At 44.9% G+C, this 24019-nt stretch overlaps 1 protein-coding gene across 7 annotated transcripts in view; it reads left to right on the forward strand.

Moving 5' to 3' along the window:
• Positions 1-24019, forward strand: part of mcf2l2 (MCF.2 cell line derived transforming sequence-like 2) — a 376220-nt gene that overhangs the window by 268376 nt on the left and 83825 nt on the right. For all 7 annotated transcript variants that reach the window (XM_039810745.1, XM_039810749.1, XM_039810748.1 and 4 more), the window contains exons 22-23: positions 7937-8017; positions 23311-23451. In XM_039810745.1, coding sequence (XP_039666679.1) covers positions 7937-8017; positions 23311-23451 — 222 coding nt within the window. The remainder of the gene's footprint in view (positions 1-7936; positions 8018-23310; positions 23452-24019) is intronic.

Raw genomic sequence — 24019 nt, forward strand, 5'->3', positions numbered from 1 at the left:
CTGAGCACTGAATCCATTAGGGTTAGGGTTAGGGGTTAGGGTTAGGGAATAGCAGCATGTCGGAATAGCGGCATGTCTGAATAGAAGCATGTCGGAGTGGCAGCATGTCGGACTGGCAACATGTAACCCTTTTGACCTGTGAGTGGTTGGATCCGGTAAGTCTTTGGCTGTAGCATTGCAATGTTGGTCCTGTCTCCTTTGACTTTCTCTGAGAGCTTTTGGTTCCGCCTCCCCTTTAGCATCATTGCTGGGCTGCTCTCATTACCTTGTATTGGAGTGTTCCTGTGGTCCAGCATGGCTAAATACGGGTCGGTGCCTGCTCGTTTAGCTTTTGCTAACAGCCTTTTGGCTGTTTTCACTTCAGATTCCACTTTCCCATTACTCTGTGGGTATCCTGATGAGGACGTTTTGGACCATTGTCAGAAAACAGGACATCTCTCTTGCTGGATTCTGGCAGGTAATGCACCATGTTGATTGACTCAACTTCCGTCTCAACTGGGCCTCTCTCCTCTTGCCCTTTGAGATAGGCTCTGCTCAGCATGTCAGCCAGAAGCTAGTGTTTTCCAGGTCAGTATCGGAGTTTGATCTCAAATCCTTGTAGTCTCATCAGCATACGCTGTAGCCTTTTTGGATCATTGAGCAGTGGTTTTGTCATAATGCTCTCAAGAGGTTTGTGGTCTGACTGTACTTCCACAGGCTGGCTATATGTGAACTGAAAACCTCTCCATTCCATAGAGAACCTCTCCATTCCATAGAGAACAGCCAACAACTCCTTCTCGATCTGTGCATATCCTTTTTCAGGCTCTGTCAGGGCCCTACTGGCATATGCAACCGGCTGCTCATTTTGCATTAGGGCTGCACCAAGCCTGCTCTCTGATGCAGTACACTGCAAACATGTCTGCTGGGTTGTAGTATTTGAGTACAGGAGCCTGGGAGATCACATTTTTTATCTTCTTGAAAGCCTGTTCATATTGCTCTTCCCACTCCCATATTACATCCTTGTGGGTCAACACTTCACAGATTTCAGAAAGATGTTCAGAGAATTTGGCCAAATAATTAACCATGCCCAAAAACTGCATCACTCCTTTTGCATCTATTGGCCAGGGCATGTCTTGGATGGCAGTCACCTTTCCTGGGTCCACCTTAAGCCCCTCTGAGGTTAGGAAGTGTCCTATGCATGGCACCTCCGAGTGCCTAAGCTGTAGCTTTCTTTGATTTAGTGTCACATTTAGCTGCATCTCTCCAGCAGCATTCTCAGCTTTTTGTCATGGTCATCTACAGCTTCATCATCTGTGTTCCCTTCCCCTACGATCAAGATATCATCTACAACTATGTTGACCCCGGGTAACCCCTCTAACGTTTGATTCAGCTTCCTCTGAAATATCTCTGGGGCAGGGCTTATTCCCATTGGCATACGTAACCACCTGTAGTGACCAAAAGGTGTGGCAAAGGTTGTAAGGTAACTAGATTCTTTCTCCAGCTCCACGTGCCAGAAACCATCTTTCAATTCAATTTCAATTCAATTCAATTTTATTTATAGTATCAAATCATAACAGAGTTATCTCGAGACACTTTACAGATAGAGTAGATCACACTCTATAAATTCCCAACAATTACAGTAATTCCCTCAAGAGCAAGCATTAGCAGTGGCTATTGCGACAGTGGCAAGGAAAAACTCCCTTTTAGGAAGAAACCTCGGCAGACCCAGACTCTTGGTAGGCGGTGTCTGACGGGGCCGGTTGGGGGTGTGATGAACAGTGGCAAATAATAGTCACATTAAAGATAATGGAACAGTGACTTCGAAGGTCATCGTGGAAGTTCATGTCATAGCAGGGCACATCGTGTCATACTGAGTAGTGCAGTCTCCTATACCGGATCCTGACTACTCTGTGCATATGAACATCACAGCAGGGCGTTGCGGGATGTAACGTGGCGCTATATATACTATATATATACTAATATATATATATAGTAAAGTTCAAAGACAGTGTTTAAAAATTGCAATCCACATGTTTACATATGTTTATTACAGTAAATAATAATTAAATAATCTAAATACTACTAAGTCTGGTAAAGCCACATATTTGTTTGTGAACCGTGGGTCAATTGCAAAGTTTAACCATAATAATAGTGTGAAATACATGTTTACTGTTACTGTTTACTGTTCACTGTTACTTAAAGGAACACGCCGACTTATTGGGAATTTAGCTTATTCACCGTAACCCCCAGAGTAAGACAAGTCGATACATACCCTTCTCATCTCTGTGCATGCTGTAACGCTGTCTGACTGCAATTCACTCTACTGTGGTATATCTAGCTCTCAAATTGCCCGTCTTCAGCTAGTTGAAAATGCTGCAGCCAGACTTATTTTTAACTGTCGCAAATATGATCATATCACCCCTATCCTCAAATCTCTACACTGGTTGCCCGTTCGACAGAGAATAGATTTCAAAATCCTGCTCTTTGTCTTCAAATCTCTACATAACTTAGCTCCCGTTTACCTATCCGAACTCATTCATCCGTATACCCCAACCAGAAGCTTAAGATCACACGACCAGGTTCTGCTGGTAGCCCCTCGTGCCAGACTAAAGCGGAGAGGGTAAGGCGCTTTTGCGGTGGCAGGGCCTCGTCTGTGGAACAGCCTGCCTCTAGAGATTAGAACGGCCCCCAACCTCGCTATCTTTAAGTCGTTGGTAAAAACCTACCTATTTTCATTAGCATACTGATTTCCTATTTGAGTTGTCCTTTTGTATATTTGAATCAGTGTTTTAAGGTTGCTCTTAGACTTGTTGTTTTTACTATGTGTTTTATGCTCTGTTTTGCTGGTTTTATTTTTTTTTTATGCTAGCTCTGTAAAGCACTTGGGTCTGTCTAGCGGCTGTTTAAATGTGCTATATAAATAAATGAACTTGAACTTGAACTTGACGGCTCCAGCATTAGCTTAGCCCAGCACAGATCCTGCAGGTAACTGGTTCCAACTAGCCTACTGTTCCGAATTGTGACAAAAGTGACAAAATAACGCCAACATGTTCCTATTTACATGTTGTGATTTGTAGAGTCATAGCGTGTACAAAAAACAACATAACATGAGACACAGCCATCTTCTATCCGTAAACAAACTAGAACTATAACATTGGTCAAATCGGAGAGCCAGACAAAAGCAAATGATCCCCGATCCCTATTGAATCTTCCTCCCTGTGTAATACAGATTATGAAAACCAGCTCTAGATAGCATAATGACTACGACCAGCAGTCTGCTGGCACATATGCTACATAAGCCACGCCCCCTTTCATAAATGGTGACCCATTTAAGGTAGAGTCTTATGTGAGGTATCAATGAACTCAGCAGAGACCATTTTTATTGGTAAAGGTTTGGCCCGCCCCCTATACTTTGGCCACGAGCCCCTTTCGCAGCTAATGAACTGTATGACGTAGAGTCTTGTGTGAGGTATCACGGGGCAGCATGGTGGCCCAGTGGTTAGCACTGTGGCCTCACAGCAAGAAGGTTCTGTGTTCGAATCCAGGTTGTTCCTTTCTGTGTGGAGTTTGCATGTTCTCCCCATGTTTGCGTGGGTTTCCTCCGGGTGCTCCGGTTTCCCCACCATCTAAAAACATGTACTAGGTTCTCCAGGCAGTGCCCTTGATCAAGGCACTGGCTCAGATCTGGAGTTGGTCCCCGGGCGCTGTCATTGGCTGCCCACTGCTCCCTTGAGGGATGGGTTAAATGCAGAGAATGAATTTCGCTACATGTACGTGTATGTGACAAATAAAGTACCTTTACCTTACCTGAACTCAGTGGGGAGTTCCCTTTTCATTGGTGACGATTTGCGGTGTCTGAGTGCAAATGCACGGTCGCAGGGAGCGGCGTACGCCGGTAACCCCGGCGCGCACAGAGGCGCGAGGGCCCGTCCATCGTTGCTCGCAGCTTTAATTGATATTTGTTTCCTGTCTTTTTTTTTAGCTAAATTCAACATAATCAGTTGAAATGGACGGTGTGAAAGAGAGAGAGAGAGAGAGAGAGAGAGAGAGAGGTGAATGTACTCAGAGCAGACAAAGAGTCTGTACGGGGATATGAAAACCAGATTTCTCTGCCATTTAAACATCATATCCCGAATACGATCAAGATAGGATAAGCCTAATAGTCGGAATATTCATTACACACATGATTCAAACAACATGCTAGCTTCGTCCATGGGTTCAACAAGGTCCATAGCAACCAACTGTTTATTGCAGATTGTGTCATAAAAATGATAATTCTGATTAGCCATAGTGGATGGGTTGTTGTGAGTGAAAAAACGTATAATTAATGAGGAAAATATTGAACAGAGCGGAGGTGCTGTCAGCTGCTGCTCCTCTGTGTGCATTTAGGCAGATGCTTTGCATGTCTCACAGAAAAAAATTTACACAGTTACAGGATTATGCCTGTCACCACCAAATAGAAATGTTTACATTATCTACATCAGTTGTGCCGTTTTTTTTCAAACTCTGTTTCCCCGTAGAGATCTGTTCCCTGCTACCTAAACCTGAACCAAACCCTCTTAGCATTTTAACAGTAGCGAAACGGTTGATGGGGAATCAGACTTCGACACAACGCTGTTGGGGGTGACACGGTGCTATGTTAAAAACAGCTGCTACATGTGGAGCTAAATCTGTCCGTATAAAAAATACTATTTTCAGCAAACATCTTTGTTACAACGCGATTGAGCTAGCAAGTAGTTTTTCTGTTCATACGTGCAGTATTTATTCAGTTTTGTGAAATCCTACGATCTATACAAAAAAACTTTATCTTAAAGTGATGGTTCGGAGTTATTTCACCCTAGGGTCACCCTGAGGCTTTTTTCACCTGGATCGAACATTGGGAGAGTTAGCGTTATCAGCTGAATAGCTTAGTGCATGCGCTAATAGATCCAGCTGTGTATTTCGTAAGTTACCCCACTAATAATGCCCAAAATGATACCAAACTTATATAGTAGTACAAATAGGTTATGTAGTTTGTAAGTACACCAGGAGTTTATTTAAAATAAGTTAAATGAATAAATATTTTTGTTGTATCTCTTTTCGGTGTTGTAATTTGTAGACATCCCTAAGCACTTGTCTTACTGCCGGTAGCAGCAGAGAGCAGACGCCAGCAGGCAAGTGTTATGTAAATAAGCTCCTGGTGTACTTACAAACTTTCCAATCCATCGTTTTATGAGTACATAACCTACTTGTGTTACTGTAGAAGTTTGGTATCATTTTGGGCATTATTAGTGGGGTAACTTACAGTAGTACAAGTGGCGGTTCAAGTCATGAAAATTAACATTCTGATTAAAGGAGAATTCCGGTCGATTTCAACACGTAGCTCTGTTGTTTGTAAATTTGGAGTGCTGTCAGAAGCGAGAAAAACAAAAACAATCGGGGTTGCCTACATTGTTATCCTCCTGCTACAGTTTGCACCCAGGAGGCTGAAACAGGGCAAGTTTTAAACATGCTTTTAGCCTCTTAACATGTTCGAAATGTCATTACAAGTGCCTACCCATGTGAAGTGATTCCTTCTGAGTGAACATAGTGAATCTGACTGCAGTAGATGTGAAGAAATGCATAAAAGTTCTGCTAATTCAGCTCTGTTTAGTTCCGGAGAAGAATGAAGAGAAAGAGAGACAAATTGGCTATTTTGGCCTTTTGCGGGGTTATGGCTGCAAATTCTCTATAGAGGTCTGTGTAACCGGACAACCGATTTTCACGTCAGGATCGCTACGGGCCTCCACCAGAGTTTCCTCTGGCTTCACCCTGCCCAGGCATAGTTCACCATCTTTCGGGTCCTATCGCACGCACTCACGCTCCACCCCCCCAACGGTGCAGCCGAGACGGGCCGGTGGTGCGCCCGACCCCGAGGGACCGGGATCCCACCTCAGCCAGTGCGCGCTGGCCCTCACTTTCATTGCGTCATGGGGCGACCCTCTGACTTGCGCACGCGTTAAGACTCCTTGGTCCGTGTTTCAAGACGGGTCCGGTGGGTTGCCGACATCGCTGCAGACCCCTGACGCCTTTTACGTGAGCCGATCCCCGCCCTGGCGATGCAATGCGGTTGGGGCGCACTGAGGACAGTCCGTCCCGGTTGACAGCCACACCAGGAGCAGGGGGCCCCGCCCCTCCCCACGGAGAGAGAGAGGGTGCAACGAGGGTCATTGAGGTAAAAGTCGTATCAAATCCGCCTTGGTTGTTCACACTGCGGCCGCAATGAAATAAATCTGATCTGGGACTGATTCAGGACCACATATGCAAGTGGCCTGAATCTGATTTGAAAAAATCTGATCTGGGCTAGATCTGAGAGTTCACACTACTTCTGAAGAAGTCTGACCTGGTCAATTGACCCCAAAAATTGGGATTTGGGCCACTTTTGCCTGCAGTCTGAACGTAGCCTTAGAGTCAGATAGAGTAGGTCTAGACCACACTCTATAATTTACAAAGACCCAACAATTCCAGTAATTCCCCTAAGAGCAAGCATTTTGTGCGACAATGGCGAGGAAAAACTCCCTTTTAGGCAGAAACCTTGAGTGGTGAGGAAAACTTCTTTTTAGGGAGAAACCTCAGACAGGCCCAGGCTCTTGGTAGGTGGTGTCTGACAGTGCAGTTTGGGGGTATGATGATTATAGTCACAATAAAGATAATGGAACTATGACTAGAAATAGTAGTTGTAGTAGTTCATGTTGTAGCAGGGCACTGAAGGGCCTAGCATGGTGTAGCAGGGTGGCTGGACATAGCAGGGCACTGCAGGGTATAGCAGGGTGTAGCAGGGCATAGCAGCAGCTGTGTTCGAAACCGCTCCCTCATTCACTCACTCACTATTCCCTATATAGTGTTTATTGTGAACTATATAGGGAACGACCAAACGAGATTTGGGACACACACTGAAAACACATCGTTGTGTCAGCAGATGCGCCGGTTATGTGTGTGATGTAGGCGGGCGCGGCCAGCATCATGTAAACAAACCAAAACAAAAATACTTCTAATATGTCCCTGAAACAAAGTGAGCACTCAGGAGGATAGTGAAAGGTTGTATATATGTTGCATGTTACATTTCCACTGTTTAGAAATAAAAGTCCACTCCATTTTTCCTTTTCAGTTTTTGCAGTGACTTCTGCTTCTTCTTCTCTTCTGGGAAAACATGACCATGATGCATTGTGGTATATGGGAGTAAAATGTAGGGTACTTCATATGTACACTCAAATTAGCAGTGCATTGTGGGTATTTTATAGTGGACTATATTAGTATAATATAGTGAATGAAATTAACTGTGGAGAATTCGAACACCACTACAAAATGGCGAACACACTATATAGTGCACTATTTCCGTTATAGGGAATGGTTTTGAACACAGCTCTTTATTGTGCTGCTCTGACGCAATCAGTCTAAAACTGCAGCCTTTGAAGGCTGCAACTCATGAATTTTGACACAGCTAGTGTCATCTGTAACATCTTTTTCAATTAATTGTGTATAGAGCAGATCCAGACTTTATATTTGATGACATCACAAATTTGAGTTTTATTGCTCTAGTTGGATTTAGTAGTGAGTTGTTTATGTCTTTGACCATAGCATGTATGATTTTTAAATTTTGGCACTTATAAATAGCTATTAAAAAAGGTTGCCAACCTCTGAGCTGTTACATAGATAAAAGCAAGGTACAGGCTATGGTACAGGTTGTGCAAGAGAACATGGCAATGCAAAGAATACTGGAATAAACACAATTGAAAATAATTTACTCTAATTACAAAGATGGGTTAATGTGTATTCCAGCTTGTAACATTTAAATTATTTAATGGATTATTGATTTTCCTTTATTTTCTCTTAACCCTACTTGATCAACTATAGCTGATAATGGCTACCACTGCAAACTCCTATGACTGTATTGACCAGTGCTATAAATGTCTGTCTATCTGTGTGTTAATGTTCACAGGGAAACTTGAGTGAACTCGGGAAGCTGTTGATGCAGGGATCCTTTAATGTGTGGACTGACCACAAGAAAGGCCACAGCAAGGTACAACCCAGCACTCCAGTAGATTTACTGTAGCATTACTGTCCCTACATTATCAGTAATAGGCATTATGATGCCATGTCTGGCATTTTAATATTAGTCAAACAGAATACCTTTAATGACTGCACTTGTGTTTTTGCAACTTTCTGCTCCTTTGAGATTTTCCTTCTCTTCAAGGCAGCCATTATTCAACAGAGCCTGATGGATGTCATGGAGAAAAAAATATATAATTATGCACACAATTACAATTTTGTACTATAAAACTACTAATTTGTAACATGCAAGAACAACAAAACGTTGATTGATTGATAACATTTTGACAGATGTTAAGGAATGTCAAATATAGTGTTGTTCAGTTGGCAGAAAGTAAAGTGTATCCACATAAATCAGTCTTGGATTAAGTGCAGTTCTGTTTACTTTGGACAGGAGATATGTATATACTCTGAATTTAGCGCATTTGCCTCTTAAACAGTGTTGTTATCTTTGACATCCATAAAGCATATGTTGCATACCATATTGCATACCACAAGCATACCATATTGTTTTATGGTATGTTATGTTAATTTATGTAACATGCTTAGATTGTGTAATCTATCACAGTTACGCCCAAGCTGTATCTGCATTTAAATAAATATAGTGCAAGCAATATATATGCCAGAATTTGTAGAGTGAGACATCTTCCTGCAGCTCTCTCTCTCTCCCCTCTATGTCCACCCCCTCCCATCAGACGAGCACAGGCATAAGCATCAGCTTCATACAGTAACCTGTACGAGTACTTCGTACATTCGTCCTGAATGCCGTTATACAGTGGCAATTCTATGATAATTACTGTCCTGTTTTTTTTTTTAAACAATTTCATTCCTCTATGTACTGTTTATACATGGATGACAATAAACATCTGTAGTTTAGCCCTGAATTAACTGCAGCCCTGAGCCTTTGGACACGGTTGTAGCATATCTTATGTTGTCCATGATAATATTATGTAACATATCTTATGTTGTCTATTGTGTATGAAGTGATAGATGATTCTTTTAAAAAGACATCACTATATATAAACCAATGTAAACACACATAATCTAAATATATTATATCTCCATATTATTAAAGCACTTAGCTTTGTCAGCTTAGAGATACTTCTACTGAACTTAAACTATTAGCTTCCAAGTCTAATGTTGTGACAGGATTATTTTCAATGAACATAAACATTTTTGCAATTTTGCTTTTAACTCAGTACACACACTTATTTACTACCTGTAATATAACAATATGAACTAAACTTTACATTTCTCCACTACCAGTAACTACAGTGAATAGAGTTTTGGAGGGTTTTTTTTTTCTTCATTGGACTTTCTGTAGTCATTTTAGGTGTTACAGTTTCTTTCACAGGAGAAGCAACAGGTGCTGACATCACCAACGTGGCTTCAGTTGGTTTACAGGTTGCTGGAACGTCTTCCTGATCTTTAACAATCGGTTCTGGAAAACTGTCCTCTCTGCTTTTCAGCAGGTGTTGCCTGTTTTTTCCGAAATATGCTGCCTTCAGGTGTTTAGATCACAAATGACCTTGGCTAATCATGGCTATGTTTCACAAAAGCTTGCTGCCATGTATTTCCTACTCTGTATCTGACTGTCTCTCCATCCTGTAATGTAGGCAGGTCTCTCGCTCCGCAATCAAAGTAGTGTTTTTGTTTCATCTATCTCTCTTTCATGCGTTTGAGCATATTCCTGTACATCTGAGGTCTTAAAAGCTGATCAGTATCAGTTTTGTTTTCAGATGTTGACCCATCAACAATTGGGCAGGAGAAAGTTTCACCCCATCAAGAGGTGCATTCCGGTACTCAAGAAGAGCAAGATATGGGTCTCCTCTGCTCTCTTGTGCTTTCTTGAGCAAACTTTTTATAGTCTGGATTGCGTGGGTGCTTTGATCATTGGATTGTGGGAATCCTGGGCTTGAAGTTTTGTGTTTAAACTCCCACACTTCTGTGAAGCGGCTGAACTCCTCACTTGCAAACTGTGGTCCATTGTCTGACATGACTTTGTCTGGAATCCTGTGTCTTGCAAACATGAATTTAAGAGCTATGATGACACGCTTGCTTGTAGTTTTTGACAGTTTGGCAATTTCTGGGTATTTTGAGTGGTAATTTACACATAGTAGATATTCACTTTGATCAAAATGAAACAGATCCACACCTAATTTTGCCCATTATCTGTCTGGTATGTCATGGCACAAGAGTGGTTCTTTCACAGTGCTTGCTTTGAAAATGTTACAGACAGCATACTTCAACACTGTGTTCTCAATTTGTTTTGACATTCCGGGCCAAAACAGTAGATCTCTTAGCCTGCCAAACCAGACCCACATCAAGATGTTGGGTCTGGGAACTCACCATTGACAGGGCTCAATCCGAGGGGCGGGACAAACGGTTGTCTTTCAAATTCCCTCTGCACGCAATAGGATAGTGCTACAACCAGGCAGAGCAACGAAGAAGGAAGAGAAGCTAGTTGATAGATTAAACTTTTGCCATATCCGGTCGGCAAAACTGCGAACACATCTTCCTTTATTAAGAATGATTTCTGTGCAGTTCTTTCTTCTTTTGTCAAAGAAAAGCTTAACTCCAAGTCTTCCAGAAGACCACAGCAGAGCCATAAGCCCGCCCAATGACTCTATACATGATGTGATTGGCCTGAGAGTGGAGAGTGCCTAGACCCCCCTGGCTGCAAAATAATTTTGCTGCCACTAGGATGCGTCTAGATTTCTAGGCTATAGATCTCTTGCTCTCTCCTCACATTTGACGATCCCAAGATGGGCTTCATGAGTTTTTTGAAGCATCTATGCTCTCAGTTTTTTTGGGACGGGTCTTGAGTTCTTAAACACAAGTCTTTCTGAGAAACTGAGTTCCTCTCTGAATGTCCAGTATTTCTTTATTTCAGTTGGAACTTGGGTAATGTGCATTGGCCATCCAATGCTTTTACTAGAAATAGCAGTTCACCATTCTCTGCTGTTGCAGTTTTGAACTGAATCAGTTTTTCTTCTGAGATTTGAAGATGTACTGATAAAAGATTAACTTCCAACTCATCCTCCAGTATTTGGTCAGTTTGTTCTTGCAAGTAAGGTCTGCTGAGTGCATCTACAATGTGCAAATCTTTGCCTGATTTGTAGGTGACAATCAGGTCAAAAGCTTGCGGTCTTATCAGCATCCTCTGCAATATTGGTGGAGCCTTGTGCAATCCTTTTTTGAACACTGACTCTTGAGCTTTGTCATGTGGTTGTGGCATGTCTGTTATTGCTCTGGCCTTCTCTTGGTCCGGCTTCAGGCCCTCTGCACTCAGAACATGTCCAATACAATGTATCTCTATCATACCAATCTTGCACGTCTTTGTTTAGTTTAAGATTGATGCTCCTTATTCGGTCAAGAAGCTGTCTCAGCCTTTTGTCATGTTCTTTGTCCACACCCCACACTAGAATGTCATCCATAACATTCACTCCTTCCAGGTCCTCCAGTTTCTGAGCAATACACTTCTGAAAAACCTCCGGGGCTGACGACACACCAAAGGGAAGCTGTTTGAATCTGTACCTACCAAATGGTGTGTTAAAGGTACACAAATTAGAACTGTCCCCATTCAGTTGTATTTGCCAGAAGCCATGGTTTGCATCCAACACTGAAAAGAACTTTGGATTTGGCATTTCTGCCACAACCTCCTCTACTGTCCTCAGGGGTTAGTGTTCACTCTTTATAACTTTGTTGAGGTGTTGGGGGTCTGTGCAGATTCTTAGTTTTTTGGTTGGCTTTCTTACAGTGACCATGCCGTTAACTCAGTCAGTAGGTTCTGTCTGTTTTTCAACCCCACAGAGTTTCTCCATCCTTTCTTGTTCACATTTTATGTTGTTATCTTTCAGTGCTAAAGGCACCTTTCTGGGTGGGCAAATAACTCACCCAGAAAATAACCGGAGCTACAGCTGGATTTACCTAAATGTGATGCTGTCCAGGTATACACCCCAAGCCTGTGAACACATATTTGTATTCCTGCAGGATGTCTGCTTCCATGTTCTTGTCCACTTTGTAGATTATTTGTACCAGTCCCATCTGTGTGCAGGAATCTCCTCCTAAGATAGCTGAGAAGTTGGGCTTTATTATCTCAATATCCAACTCATGCATTTCAGTTTTCTACTTACATTTCATCTTTGCCATGCCCAATGGCACCACCTTATATATAGGATAGGATTGGCTTTTGAATTTCCATTTAACATTGGCTTTTAACAGAGCATCTGTCTGCAGCTTCAGGCTGGCTTGGCCTCTTATTTCACATGATAGAAAATGATGATGTAGGCCAAACACAAACGACATTTCATGCAACAACAGTGAAGTTTTCATGTAGTTACTATAATTGGGCCCGTGTTAGTGAGGACTACATTAGGACTGTATTTAAAGCTGATTCTGGTTCCCAACTTCGCCCCAGGTGTGTCTGTTTAAAACACAGACGGAGACAACTTCTCTTTTTTGATGTTATATTTTTCACCACTAAATTCACTTCTACACGGGCTGTACAAAAGGCCATCAATCAGGAGTGATTGTTGTGAGTAGCCTACATGTTGGAGCATAGTGCGGACACGCACCTCACACTGCGCGCACCACCCGGAGAAAAAAGTGAGAGAAAGAAAAAGGAGAGGTGGCAGTTCGGACAATGACTATCCGGTTGAGATTGTGTGTGTGTGCGTCCTCGAGATCTGACCACACACAAACACACGTAGCAGAGCTACCAACACCCATGTTTCTACTGTTGCTTAATTAAATATATTAATGAAAACTTCACTGTTGTTGCATGAAATGTCGTTTGTGTTTGGCCTACATCATTATTTTCTATCATGTGAAATAAGAGGCCAAGCCAGCCTGAAGATGCAGACAGATGCTCCCCAACAGTCTGCTCCCCCTGCTGTTCATAAGGTGCCTCTGCACCCCTTTCGTTTCAGACCCTCCCACCAGCCTTTGGGCCACGCCTCCTCATTTACATTGACATGTGTCAAGTCCAAACGAAAAGGCAATGTTAAATGGAAATTCAAAAGCCAAATATTAAATGAAAATTAAAAGCCAATGTTAAATGGAAATTCAAAAGTCAAATATTAAATAAAAAAGCCAAAGCCAAACGGAAAATAATAAAAAAAAAAAATAATTTTAATTTGATCTCGTTTTGTTTTCTCTTTGGACTTTCAATTTCTCTTTGGATGAAAGTCCAAATTATATTATTATATTATATAATTTGAATTATGAATAAATATTTCCTCCATACCTTAGAGTGGCGTATGTGACCAAAGTGGTTTTTACGTGAACATACTTTGCACATCTGACAGGACACTTGTGAGGCTTATGTTTGTATCCACATTTACTTCAGTTTTATCACTGACACTGCTATCGTTGGGCTTTTTTGTTAGCTTCATTTTACTAGCTTGTTCACAGTCACATCACTTTCTTCATGTAATGCTTTTATATGGCTTTGAGTAGCTTCGTTAGCTCTGCTAATATCAATAGCTTTACCAATGAAAGTTCGGGTTCTCTGAGCAGTCTGGCTCAGACCAGGGGTCTCATTTATAAACGTGGCATACGCACAAAACGGGGCTGAAAATGTGCGTATGCTACTTCCCACGCAAAGTTTGTGATTTATAAAAAACAAACTTGACAGCAGAATGCGCGGTCCTCCACGCAAACTCTGACCCATGCATACGCACATTTTGGAAACAATGGGAATTGGCGACGCAGATGGTGAGGTGGTGAACTGAAGTCAGACTGCAGAAAGTACATGTGGGAATAACAATTACTCTTAATATTTTCAAGTATTGATGCCTCATGCACATTCTTTCTATAACTATAAATAACTAAATATCTGTCTTTAATACTGTGCATATATCATCAAATGTCAAAGTCTAGAAATACAACCGTTAACCTCTTGCGCAATTGTTACACTTAATGTCCTCGTTATCAGTCCAAACTTTAATACTGTTTGTGAAAAAACCTGCATGAAGAAAAGTGTATTTGCCTATACACTTTCTTTTGTCTTCAAATTGTATTTCGGGGTGGGGGATACCACTAGTTAATGCTGTGATTTTGGCAAGGTGTTAACAATCACAATATGTTGTAAACATATAAATGCCGCGGTGACTGTTAAACAGACTGGTAGTTACTGTTAAATGAATGAGTAACAAATGAGGAACTACTGGTTAGTTAATGATTAGTTACTGATAAACAGACTGTGTGTGTTACTGTATTGAGTCATTAGAAAATATCAGTAACTAATCATTAACTAACCAGTAGTTCCTCATTCGTTACTCATTGAAAAAAAGTAACTACCAATCTCTTTAACAGTAACTAATCATTAGTGCTTGAATCAGTCAATCAGTAACTAATCATTAACTAACCATTCATACTCATTCATTCCTCATTCATTAATAATGTTTCACTTTTTTGTGTACCTTATTGTAAAGTGTTACCAAAGTATTTTTCTGCTATTTATATTTTTTTAATTAAGTTTTTTCAATTTTTATTTTACATTAAAGTCAATGGAGCAGTCTTCAAATCCTCTTTAGGATTCTTCCTTTTTTAAATGCTACTCCTCCTACATACTTTTACCTACAGACGACATTCAAACTTTAAACTGTTCACAAAACCTTTAGCTATTACAGTTGTATTCAGCTTCATGATATCCTTTACAGTGTTGGTGGTATCACTGTTTAAGTTTAGTGTTGCATTCAGGCTTTTTCTATGTTATAATGGAGTGAGTATTGCATGACTTAGAGGGTGATGACATCACTAGTGTGGGAAGCCTTGAAAATCGTCTTAAAACCTCTATAACTTGCTCTCACGGCCACAATATTTACTTGTCATACACGGTTTATGTTACGATGGACAGAACGGACCCAAACGCAAAGCTTCAAAAACAAATACTTTATTAAACAAACAAGGAGGGAGGACAGAACGGACCAAAATGCAAAGCTTCAAAAACAAATACTTTATTAAACAAACAAGGAGGGAGGAGTACGGGAGAAAAAACTAGGAAGGTGAGGGACAACAAGGAAAAACCTAGGATGGTGAGGAACGCAGGAGAAGAAACTAGGATGGCAGGGGCTCAAGGGAAAAATCTAGGACGACCAGGGAACTCAGGGAGACGCGGGGAAACCGGGGCTGGGAAGCCGCGGAGGAGGCACTGGAACGGGGGAGCCGAGGAGCGAAGGAGAGCTGGCTGGAGCGTGGAAGCGGAGGCAGAGCGATGTAGGGTGCCGTGGGAGGAGGACTGAGCGGGGAGGCCAGCTGACTGGAACAGAGGGAGGAAGTGGATCTGAAAGACAAACACAAAGGAGGGTCAGGTAAGGAATAACACAGGTTGGGTAAAAAGCATTCGTTGGCATGGAGTGTGACAAGAGAAGATGAGGCAACAATTCAGCGGAGATGGTCTGTTGGGCCGGGGTTGAAGTACTGTGCTTGATTGCAGATGGATGGCAGGTGTGAGCGGCGGGAGAGCAGTGATGGGTGATTGGCAGCAGGTGCGTGTAGTCAGTCGGCCAGTAGTAGGCAGGAGGGGAGGAGGAAAGCAAAAGAGACACAGGGAGAGAGAGGCAGGGCAACAAAAAAACACTAACAGCAGAGAAAAATAAACAAACTCACAGCCAGCTGGTTCCAACCACAATAGTACCCCCTCCTCAACGGACGCCTCTAGGCGGACCGCCAGGCTTGTCCGGGTGGGCCCTGTAGAAGTCCTTTATGAGTGTGTTGTCGAGGATCTGGCTGGCAGGTATCCAGGATCGTTCCTTCGGACCGTAGCCGGCCCAGTCCACAAGGTACCGGTAACCCCGGCCCCTCCATCGCACGTCCAGGAGGCGGCGTACCGTATAGGCCGGATGGCCGTCGATGATCCGGGGAGGAGGGGGCACCGCCACCGGGGCGGAGAGAGAGCTGGTGGAGACCGGTTTGAGCTGGGAGACATGGAAGACTGGATGTATCTTGAAATGAGGCGGGAGCCTGAGCCTGACGGCGGCGGGATTTAGGACGGCCTCGATGGTATAGGGTCCCACAAACCGGCGGTTGAGCTTCTTGGAGGAGGTTTGGAGGGGGAGGTCCCAGGAGGATAACCACACCTTCTGGCCAGGCGGTCTGCAAGGCGTTTATTTCGGGAAGCGGTAAGCTGGAGGGCAGCCCTGGCCTCCCTCCAGACCCGTCGACACCACCGCAGATGGGCCTGAAGTGACGGGACTGCCACCTCTCCTTCCAAAGCTGGGAACAGTGGAGGCTGGAACCCCATGGCGCACATGAAGGGGGACATCCCAGTGGCAGCGCTGACGAGGGAGTTATGGGCGTACTCGACCCACGGAAGGTGGGTACTCCATGCCGAAGGGTTACGGTACGCCACACACCTAAGAGCCCCAGGTCCTGATTCGCCCGCTCGGTCTGTCCATTGGTCTGAGGGTGGTAACCAGACGACAGGCTGACAGTAGTGCCGAGTGCTTGGCAGAAGGACTTCCAGACATGCAATGTGAACTGGGGTCCCCGGTCGGAGACAATGTCCAGGGGGATACCATGGAGGCGGAAAACGTGGTGGACCAACAGGCGGGCGGTGTCCATGGATGAAGGCAGTTTGGCCAGAGGAATGAAATCGACGGACTTGTAGAATCGGTCAACAACTGTGATAATGACAGTATTTCCATGGGAATTGGGCAAGCCTCCGACAAAATCCAGAGTGATGTGTGACCAGGGTCGACCGGGGACTGGAAGGGGGCGGAGCAGACCGGCGGGTGGCTGGTGGGACGCTTTGGAGCGGGCGCACACCTCACACGCCGCCACAAACTCCCGGCAGTCTTTGTCCATGAACGGGGGAGGATAGGGTCAGGCGGGTCAACCGGGTCCTCGGAGGAGTGGAGACGGGACAGAGTGTCGGGTTTGACGTTGCGAGATCCTGGGCGATATGACAGAGTGAAGTTAAACCGGTTGAAAAACAGGGCCCACCGTGCCTGGCGGGAGTTCAGTCTCTGGGCAGTCTGTACGTAGGAGAGGTTTTTATGGTCGGTCCACACCAGAAAGGGGTGCTCAGCGCCCTCCAGCCAGTGCCTCCACTCCTCGAGGGCCAACTTCACGGCCAACAGCTCCCGGTCTCCCACGCTGTAGTTCTGCGCAAAGGGGGACAAGCGGCGGGAAAAGAAGGCACAGGGGTGGAGTTTGTGGTCAGAGGGAGAGCGCTGGGACAGGGTGGCCCCAACGCCCGCGTCAGAGGCATCCGCCTCCACTACAAATTGGAGAGAGGGGTCAGGGTTGGTGAGGATGGGGGCGGAGGTGAACCGGGCCTTGAGGAGGGAGAAGGCTGCAGCGGCTTCGGGAGACCAGATGAAGGGAACTGAGGGGGAGGTGAGGCGAGTGAGAGGGGCAGCCAGGGAACTGTAATTGCGAATGAAACGACGGTAGAAGTTAGCAAAGCCCAAAAAACGCTGTAATTGCTTAACAGAGGTGGGAGTGGGCCAGTCTGCTACGGCTTGAATTTTGTCTGGGTCTGCGCGGAGCCGCCCACTCTCGATGATGAACCCTAGAAACTGTATGGATGGGACATGGAATTCACATTTTTCTGCCTTGACAAACAACCTGTTCTCCAGAAGCCGCTGCAGCAGTAAACGGACATGTTCGGTGTGTTGGACTGGGTCACGGGAGAAGATCAGGATGTCGTCAAGGTAGACGAAAACAAACCGATGCAGGAAGTCACGGAGGACGTCGTTAACGAGGGATTGGAAAACGGCGGGGGCGTTAGTGAGGCCAAACGGCATTACTAAATACTCATAGTGGCCTAACGGCGTATTAAAGGCCGTTTTCCACTCGTCCCCCTCCCGGATCCGCACAAGATGATAGGCGTTTCTAAGGTCTAGCTTAGTGAATATAGCGGACCGGGAGAGGGACTCAAACACCGAATCCATAAGAGGAAGTGGATACTTGTTTTTTACTGTTATGGAGTTAAGCCCCCGGTAGTCTATACATGGACGTAGGGTTTTGTCTTTCTTGGCCACAAAGAAGAAACCAGCGCCCAGAGGCGACGAGGACGGCCGAATGATTCCAGCGGCCAGGGAATCTTTGATGTACTGCTCCATAGCCTCCCTCTCCGGACGCGACAGATTGAACAGCCGACTGGATGGGAGGGGCGCGTCCGGGAGAAGAGCTATGGAGCAGTCATAAGGGCGGTGGGGGGGTAAAGACAAGGCCTGCTCCTTACTAAACACCTCAGCCAGGTCATGGTATTCAGGGGGGACTAGCGTTAAATCAGGGGGGACTGGGGGAGTAACAGGCTGAGCGGGTTTACCGTGGGGCGGGCGCGGACAACAGACAGGACACGTGACAATTCCTGATCTTCCCCCGTGCCCAGTCAACATTGGGGTTGTGAGAGATGAGCCAGGGGAGACCAAGGACAATGGGGGACGCAGGAGAGGAGATGAGGTGAAAGGGGAGAGATTCATGGTGATTACCAGAGGTTAGGAGATGGAGCGGGGGAGTGCGATGGGTCACGGTGGTGAGTGAACGGTTATTGAGACCGATGGCGTGAAGGGGCGTGTCGAGGGGAATTTGGGGAATGGAGAGTTGTCGAGCGATTTCGATATCGAGAAAGTTTTCATCGCCGCTGGAATCAACCAAGGCCCCCAAAGGGAGTGTTACCTCTTGCCAGGACAGGGAAACCTCCAGTAGGAGGCGAGGGTTGGGAGAGGTTTGGCTCGCCAGAGCTCCCACTGCTACCGGCCAGCCAACTCTTTTGGCCGGACGGGGCAGGTGGAAAGGAAATGACCGGGGTTACCGCAATAAATGCAGACCCCGGCCAAACGACGGTGCTCTCGCTCTTCGGGCGTAAGGCGGGCACGACCCAATTGCATGGGTTCCGGGGGGGGAGGAGACGGGTGCGCCGGAGGACAGACTGAATGTGGCTGGGAAGGCGAGGGAGCAGAAACCCAAGAAGGCGGAGGGCAGGATCGGGGAGAGGGAGAGGCGCGGAGCGAGTACTCTCTCTCTCTCTCCCGGATGCGATTGTCTAAGTCGATTGCAGTTTCGACAAGGCGGTCCAGACTCTCCGGCTCGTCCCTAGCGGCTAGCAGGTCTTTCATACGTTCGCTAAGCCCATTCAGGAACGCGCGAGCCGGACTGTTCCAGCCTGATCTAGTGGCCAGAATGCGAAAATCAACCGAATACTCCGCGACACTGCGAGTCCCCTGACGGAGATACCATAAACGGGAATCTGTCTCAGCCCCCTGCACGGGGCGATCAAACACTGTTTTTAGTTCCTCCGTAAAAGCGGAGTACGAAGATAGGAGATCGGGCCGTCCCGCGTTCACCGAAGTGAACCACAAGAGGGCCCGGTCGCGGAGCAACCCGGCGACAAAACGCACCCTGGCCTCGTCAGAGTGGTAAGTTACTGGCTGCCCCCGGAACACTAGGGCACACTGCACAAGGAAACCCTCGCACGTTCCCAGCTCGCCGCAGAATTTGTCAGGCGGTGAAACAGGAGATTCGAGGGGAACGGGCGGGGCCGAATGTACCACGGGGGAGCGATCGGAGTGAGCGGAGGGAGCGGGGTTACTGGAAGGATGGGGAGGCTCGGGGGAAGGAGCAGTTTGGCCCAGTCGCCGGACCTCCTCGACCAGGGAGCACAGCGTCACGGCCATGGCGGAGATGGTTGCTGCATGCTGGCCGAGCAGTGCCCCCTGGGAGGCCAAGGTAAAAGAGAGGTCTGGCGACGGGGAAGCAGAAGTAGTGGGGGGTTGGGGTGAGCCTGCTGGGTCCATGTTGGCTGAATTGTTCTGTTACGATGGACAGAACGGACCCAAACGCAAAGCTTCAAAAACAAATACTTTATTAAACAAACAAGGAGGGAGGACAGAACGGACCCAAACGCAAGAGGGAGGAGTACGGGAGAAAAAACTAGGAAGGTGAGGGACAACAAGGAAAAACCTAGGATGGTGAGGAACGCAGGAGAAGAAACTAGGATGGCAGGGGCTCAAGGGAAAAATCTAGGACGACCAGGGAACTCAGGGAGACGCCCGGGGAAACCGGGGGCGGAAGCCGGAGGAGGCACTGGACACGGGGAGCCGAGGAGCCGAAGAGAGCTGGCTGGAGCGGGGAAGCGGAGGCAGAGCAGAATGTAGGGTGCCGTGGGAGGAGGACGGAGCGGGGAAGGGCCAGCTGACTGAAACAGAGGGAGGAAGTGGATCTGAAAGACAAACACAAAGGAGGGTCAGGTAAGGAATAACACAGGTTGGGTAAAAAGCATTCGTTGGCATGGAGTGTCACCAGAGAAGATGAGGCCAATTCAGCGGAGTGGTCGGGCAGAGCGGGTTGGGCGGGGTTGAAGTACTGTGCTTGATTGCAGATGGATGGCAGGTGTGAGCGGCGGGAGAGCAGTGATGGGTGATTGGCAGAAGGTGCGTGTAGTCAGTCGGCCAGTAGTAGGCAGGAGGGGAGGAGGAAGGCAAAAGAGACACAGGGAGAGAGAGGCAGGGCAACAAAAAAACATTAACAGCAGAGAAAAATAAACAAACTCACAGCCAGCTGAGGCCTGTACTACGAAGCAGGATTTGGCGTTAACGAGCTAACTTAAGGCTCAACCCAGGATTTTCTGTACTACGAAGGTGGATCAGTTGTTATCGGGTTCAATCGCCGTGGTAACTCATGCTGATCACCTAACCTGGTCGGGAGCAGGTTAAGTTGGAGATCAGAGATCAACCGGTGTAAAAGCACCGCCTACGTAACCAATCAATAGGCAATAGCGATTTAAACGGGTCACCGTTCTTAAAGAAGACAGGCGGGAGCTCAGTGCAGAGAGAGAGAGGGGAGAGAGAGAGAGAGAGAGAGAGAGAGAGAGAGAGAGAGAGCAGAGAACTCGCGCAAAAGTTAAAACATTGAGAGACCAACAACCCCGTTAACAAGGGTTTATGAAATATAGCCTATATATTTTAATGGGAGGGAATTACATATCGGCTTCTTGAGCCGTGTGTCGCCAATGCGCACATCGGTTTGAATTATGTTTTTATATTTTTTATTTGCTCTCAAGATCGCTTCCCACTGCCAGGGTCGCAACTGAAATAATAGGCTAAAGCAACGACTGTTTATGGAAAGCACAAGTGTAATTATGGTCAGATCTTCCTGACTGATGAGGAAGTGATATTAATAAGCGTTGTGATTTAAACATCTACAGCGTCGGCTATTTATTTATTTTTTTGCCAGCTTTCCTTCCTGTTTTAGGAAGCAGCGACTGTATTGCGTTTTCCCTGTAAAACCGTGTCTGTGTTCTTCATATTTATGGAGAAATAACATGCTGCTCTGGTAGATGTTTGCGATTGGTCGTGGTGCGCAAACACCGCCTCTTTTATGTGAACGCGCGCGTCTCTAGATTGGGAAACCCTGAGTTGACTGAACTAGTTGATAACCAGCGTCGTAGTACAGGTTATCCGGGACCACGGTTGTTAGGTTAGGTGAAGCCGGATTACTGAAAGAGATCCAGGACAAGTTGATCTTGCTTCGTAGTACAGGCCTCTGGTCCCAACAACAACAGGTTTATACATCAAAACGTAGCTATTCTTGTTTTTTTTCAGCTTCATTTAAGCAATAGGCCTTATAATATAGTTTTTGAATTAGCTGTCTCACAGCAACAAGAACAACTCTTCTCCTTATCATCCACGGAAATGTTATTTACTTATTCCAGTCTAAACTGTGATATTAGAGTAATTTTTTACTTTATCTACAGAAATAAAATGTCTACAACTTCAGCAAAGTCTTGGGATGCTCAAAGTGAAGAGATTTCAGGAATACAGTTTAAGGTTTTTGACTGGGAAGCATGGAAACCAGCAGAGTGCTTCCAATCATTCTCTGAGATGCTATCTCCTCCAGGTGTCAATTAGCTATCACTATGACAACCATCTTATGAGCCACACCTGTCTGTCTGCCTGTCTGTCTGCCTGCCTGCCTGTCTGCATTCAAACCTTAAAACATTCCACATCTTTCATACATTTTTGGTGTTATTTAACATTTTAAACATTTATACTAATTTAAACCATTCCCACTTTTCCAACTGTTGTCACTGCTTTACAGAGGCGATTCTAAGATCAGACCTTTAGGGGGGCTCAGCCACTATTAACACTATGATGGAACTAAACCTGACACTTTAAGTCACAGTAATAATGACCAATTTGACACAATATTCTAACATTCAGCAATTTTTGTTGCTTACGTTTCAATTTGGGTTCTAATCTGCGCCATGAAATTACCAACTGGGTAACTACCAACGTTAAACTTCACATCCGCACTCCTGCTCTTCCTCTGACAGATTAAATAGAGTGAGACTCAGCCAAAGGTGGGAGTCTGGCACAACCACCTCCGATTGGCCAAAACTATGTTTCTGTTGACCCTTTCCTTGACTGGGTTACAGGTGCATAGCATTGGCGACAGCAACACTGGATATTAAACCTGTTTCAAGCCCTTTGAACCTGTAATTGTTTGTCCTCTGTCACTAACAGACAAGTTAGCAAACTCTAACTTGAAGCATTTTTTTTAATTGTTTTTTATTATTATAATTTTAGGGGGGCTGAGATGAAATTGAGGGGGGCTTGAGCCCCCGTAAAAAGGGTCTAAAATCGCCAATGCTGCTTTACCTTCTTCTTACGCATTGAAGCCAGCAATCTAGTTTAGCTTTAGCAATTTAGCTTTTCAGCATTCACAAGCATTTTCTACAGAAAATGCATTTTCTAGTTAACCTTTTGTCCTGAATAAAAGCCAAAACTGCACAACTTTAAACAGAGCAGCAGGGTTGTGAATCGGTTAGATGGAAGGAGATGAATGGGATTTGTAGTAAATGGGCTAAAACATGCATGCATAACCATCATATATAGTTATCAAAGAAAGAAAACATGAAAAAAGAAAACCACTGATGACAGCAATGAAAGTTTTTTTTCAGGTGTGTCTGTACAAAACAGGACGAGGTTGCTGCAAATGGAGTTTAGATTGCAGCAGTGATGTGTGATGGTGAACGGACAAAATGTCTGTTGTGAAACATTTATCCTCTTCAGTAAGGGAAAAGATGCAAGACACAATATAAGAAGCAAGAGGGTTTGTGATAAATATGGTGCTAGTTTGAAGAAACCAGATAGGTAACATGATTAGGACTAGGTAACATAATTATGTAACAGGCCTCAGGTGTTTGTTACCACACTTAATTTCACAACACTAATACTTATCAACATAACAAAATATGTAGAATGATTAATGGACAGCCAAACAGATAAAATGAAGATTACCTGATTTCAGGTGAAGGACTTGGCCAGGTTTAAGCCCATGCAGAGACACCTGTTCCTGTATGACAAGATGATGCTGTTTTGTAAGAAACGAGAGGAGATCACAGATGGACACGAGAAGACCCCCTCCTACAGCTTCAAACACTCTCTCAAGGTCAGAGACAGGTGGTGTCCCTTTTGTTTGTGACTTCTTGGTGTGTGGCAGATTGATAAAGACCCCACTATACTACAAGTATTATATATGCTTTTTTTACGTATTACTACAGCTTTGTTTAAAGTAAAGATATGTAACTTTTAAATGTTTCTGAAACTGTGTAATTTTTCATCTGATGATCATAAATGACCTGTAACAGCAAACAAGACTAATAATATATATAGTGTTTAATTATGCCTTGGCCTAATATTTTCATTTTGTCCCCCTGTACTTAAAACGGTGGTTGCTACAACAAACTCTTAATGCATTGGCTTGTGACACAGTGACAGTGATACCCGGTTAAGCTCACGATACATTCAAAGTAGGCTAAGTTACCGAATGCAATACTTGAAATGCAACCATGCACCGGTAACATATTCTCTTATTGGAAATGAATGATTTCCTGTGTAAGCAAAACATTCATCGCAACTACATGACCTCCTGGTAACGCTAACTCAGTAAAAAAGTGGGTATACAGCACCGTAAAGAAAATACCTTTACGTCAGCAGGTCGCTAGAATCAACACAAA

Source organism: Perca fluviatilis, chromosome 9 (assembly GCF_010015445.1).
Source record: "Perca fluviatilis chromosome 9, GENO_Pfluv_1.0, whole genome shotgun sequence".
Classification (NCBI taxonomy): domain Eukaryota; kingdom Metazoa; phylum Chordata; class Actinopteri; order Perciformes; family Percidae; genus Perca; species Perca fluviatilis.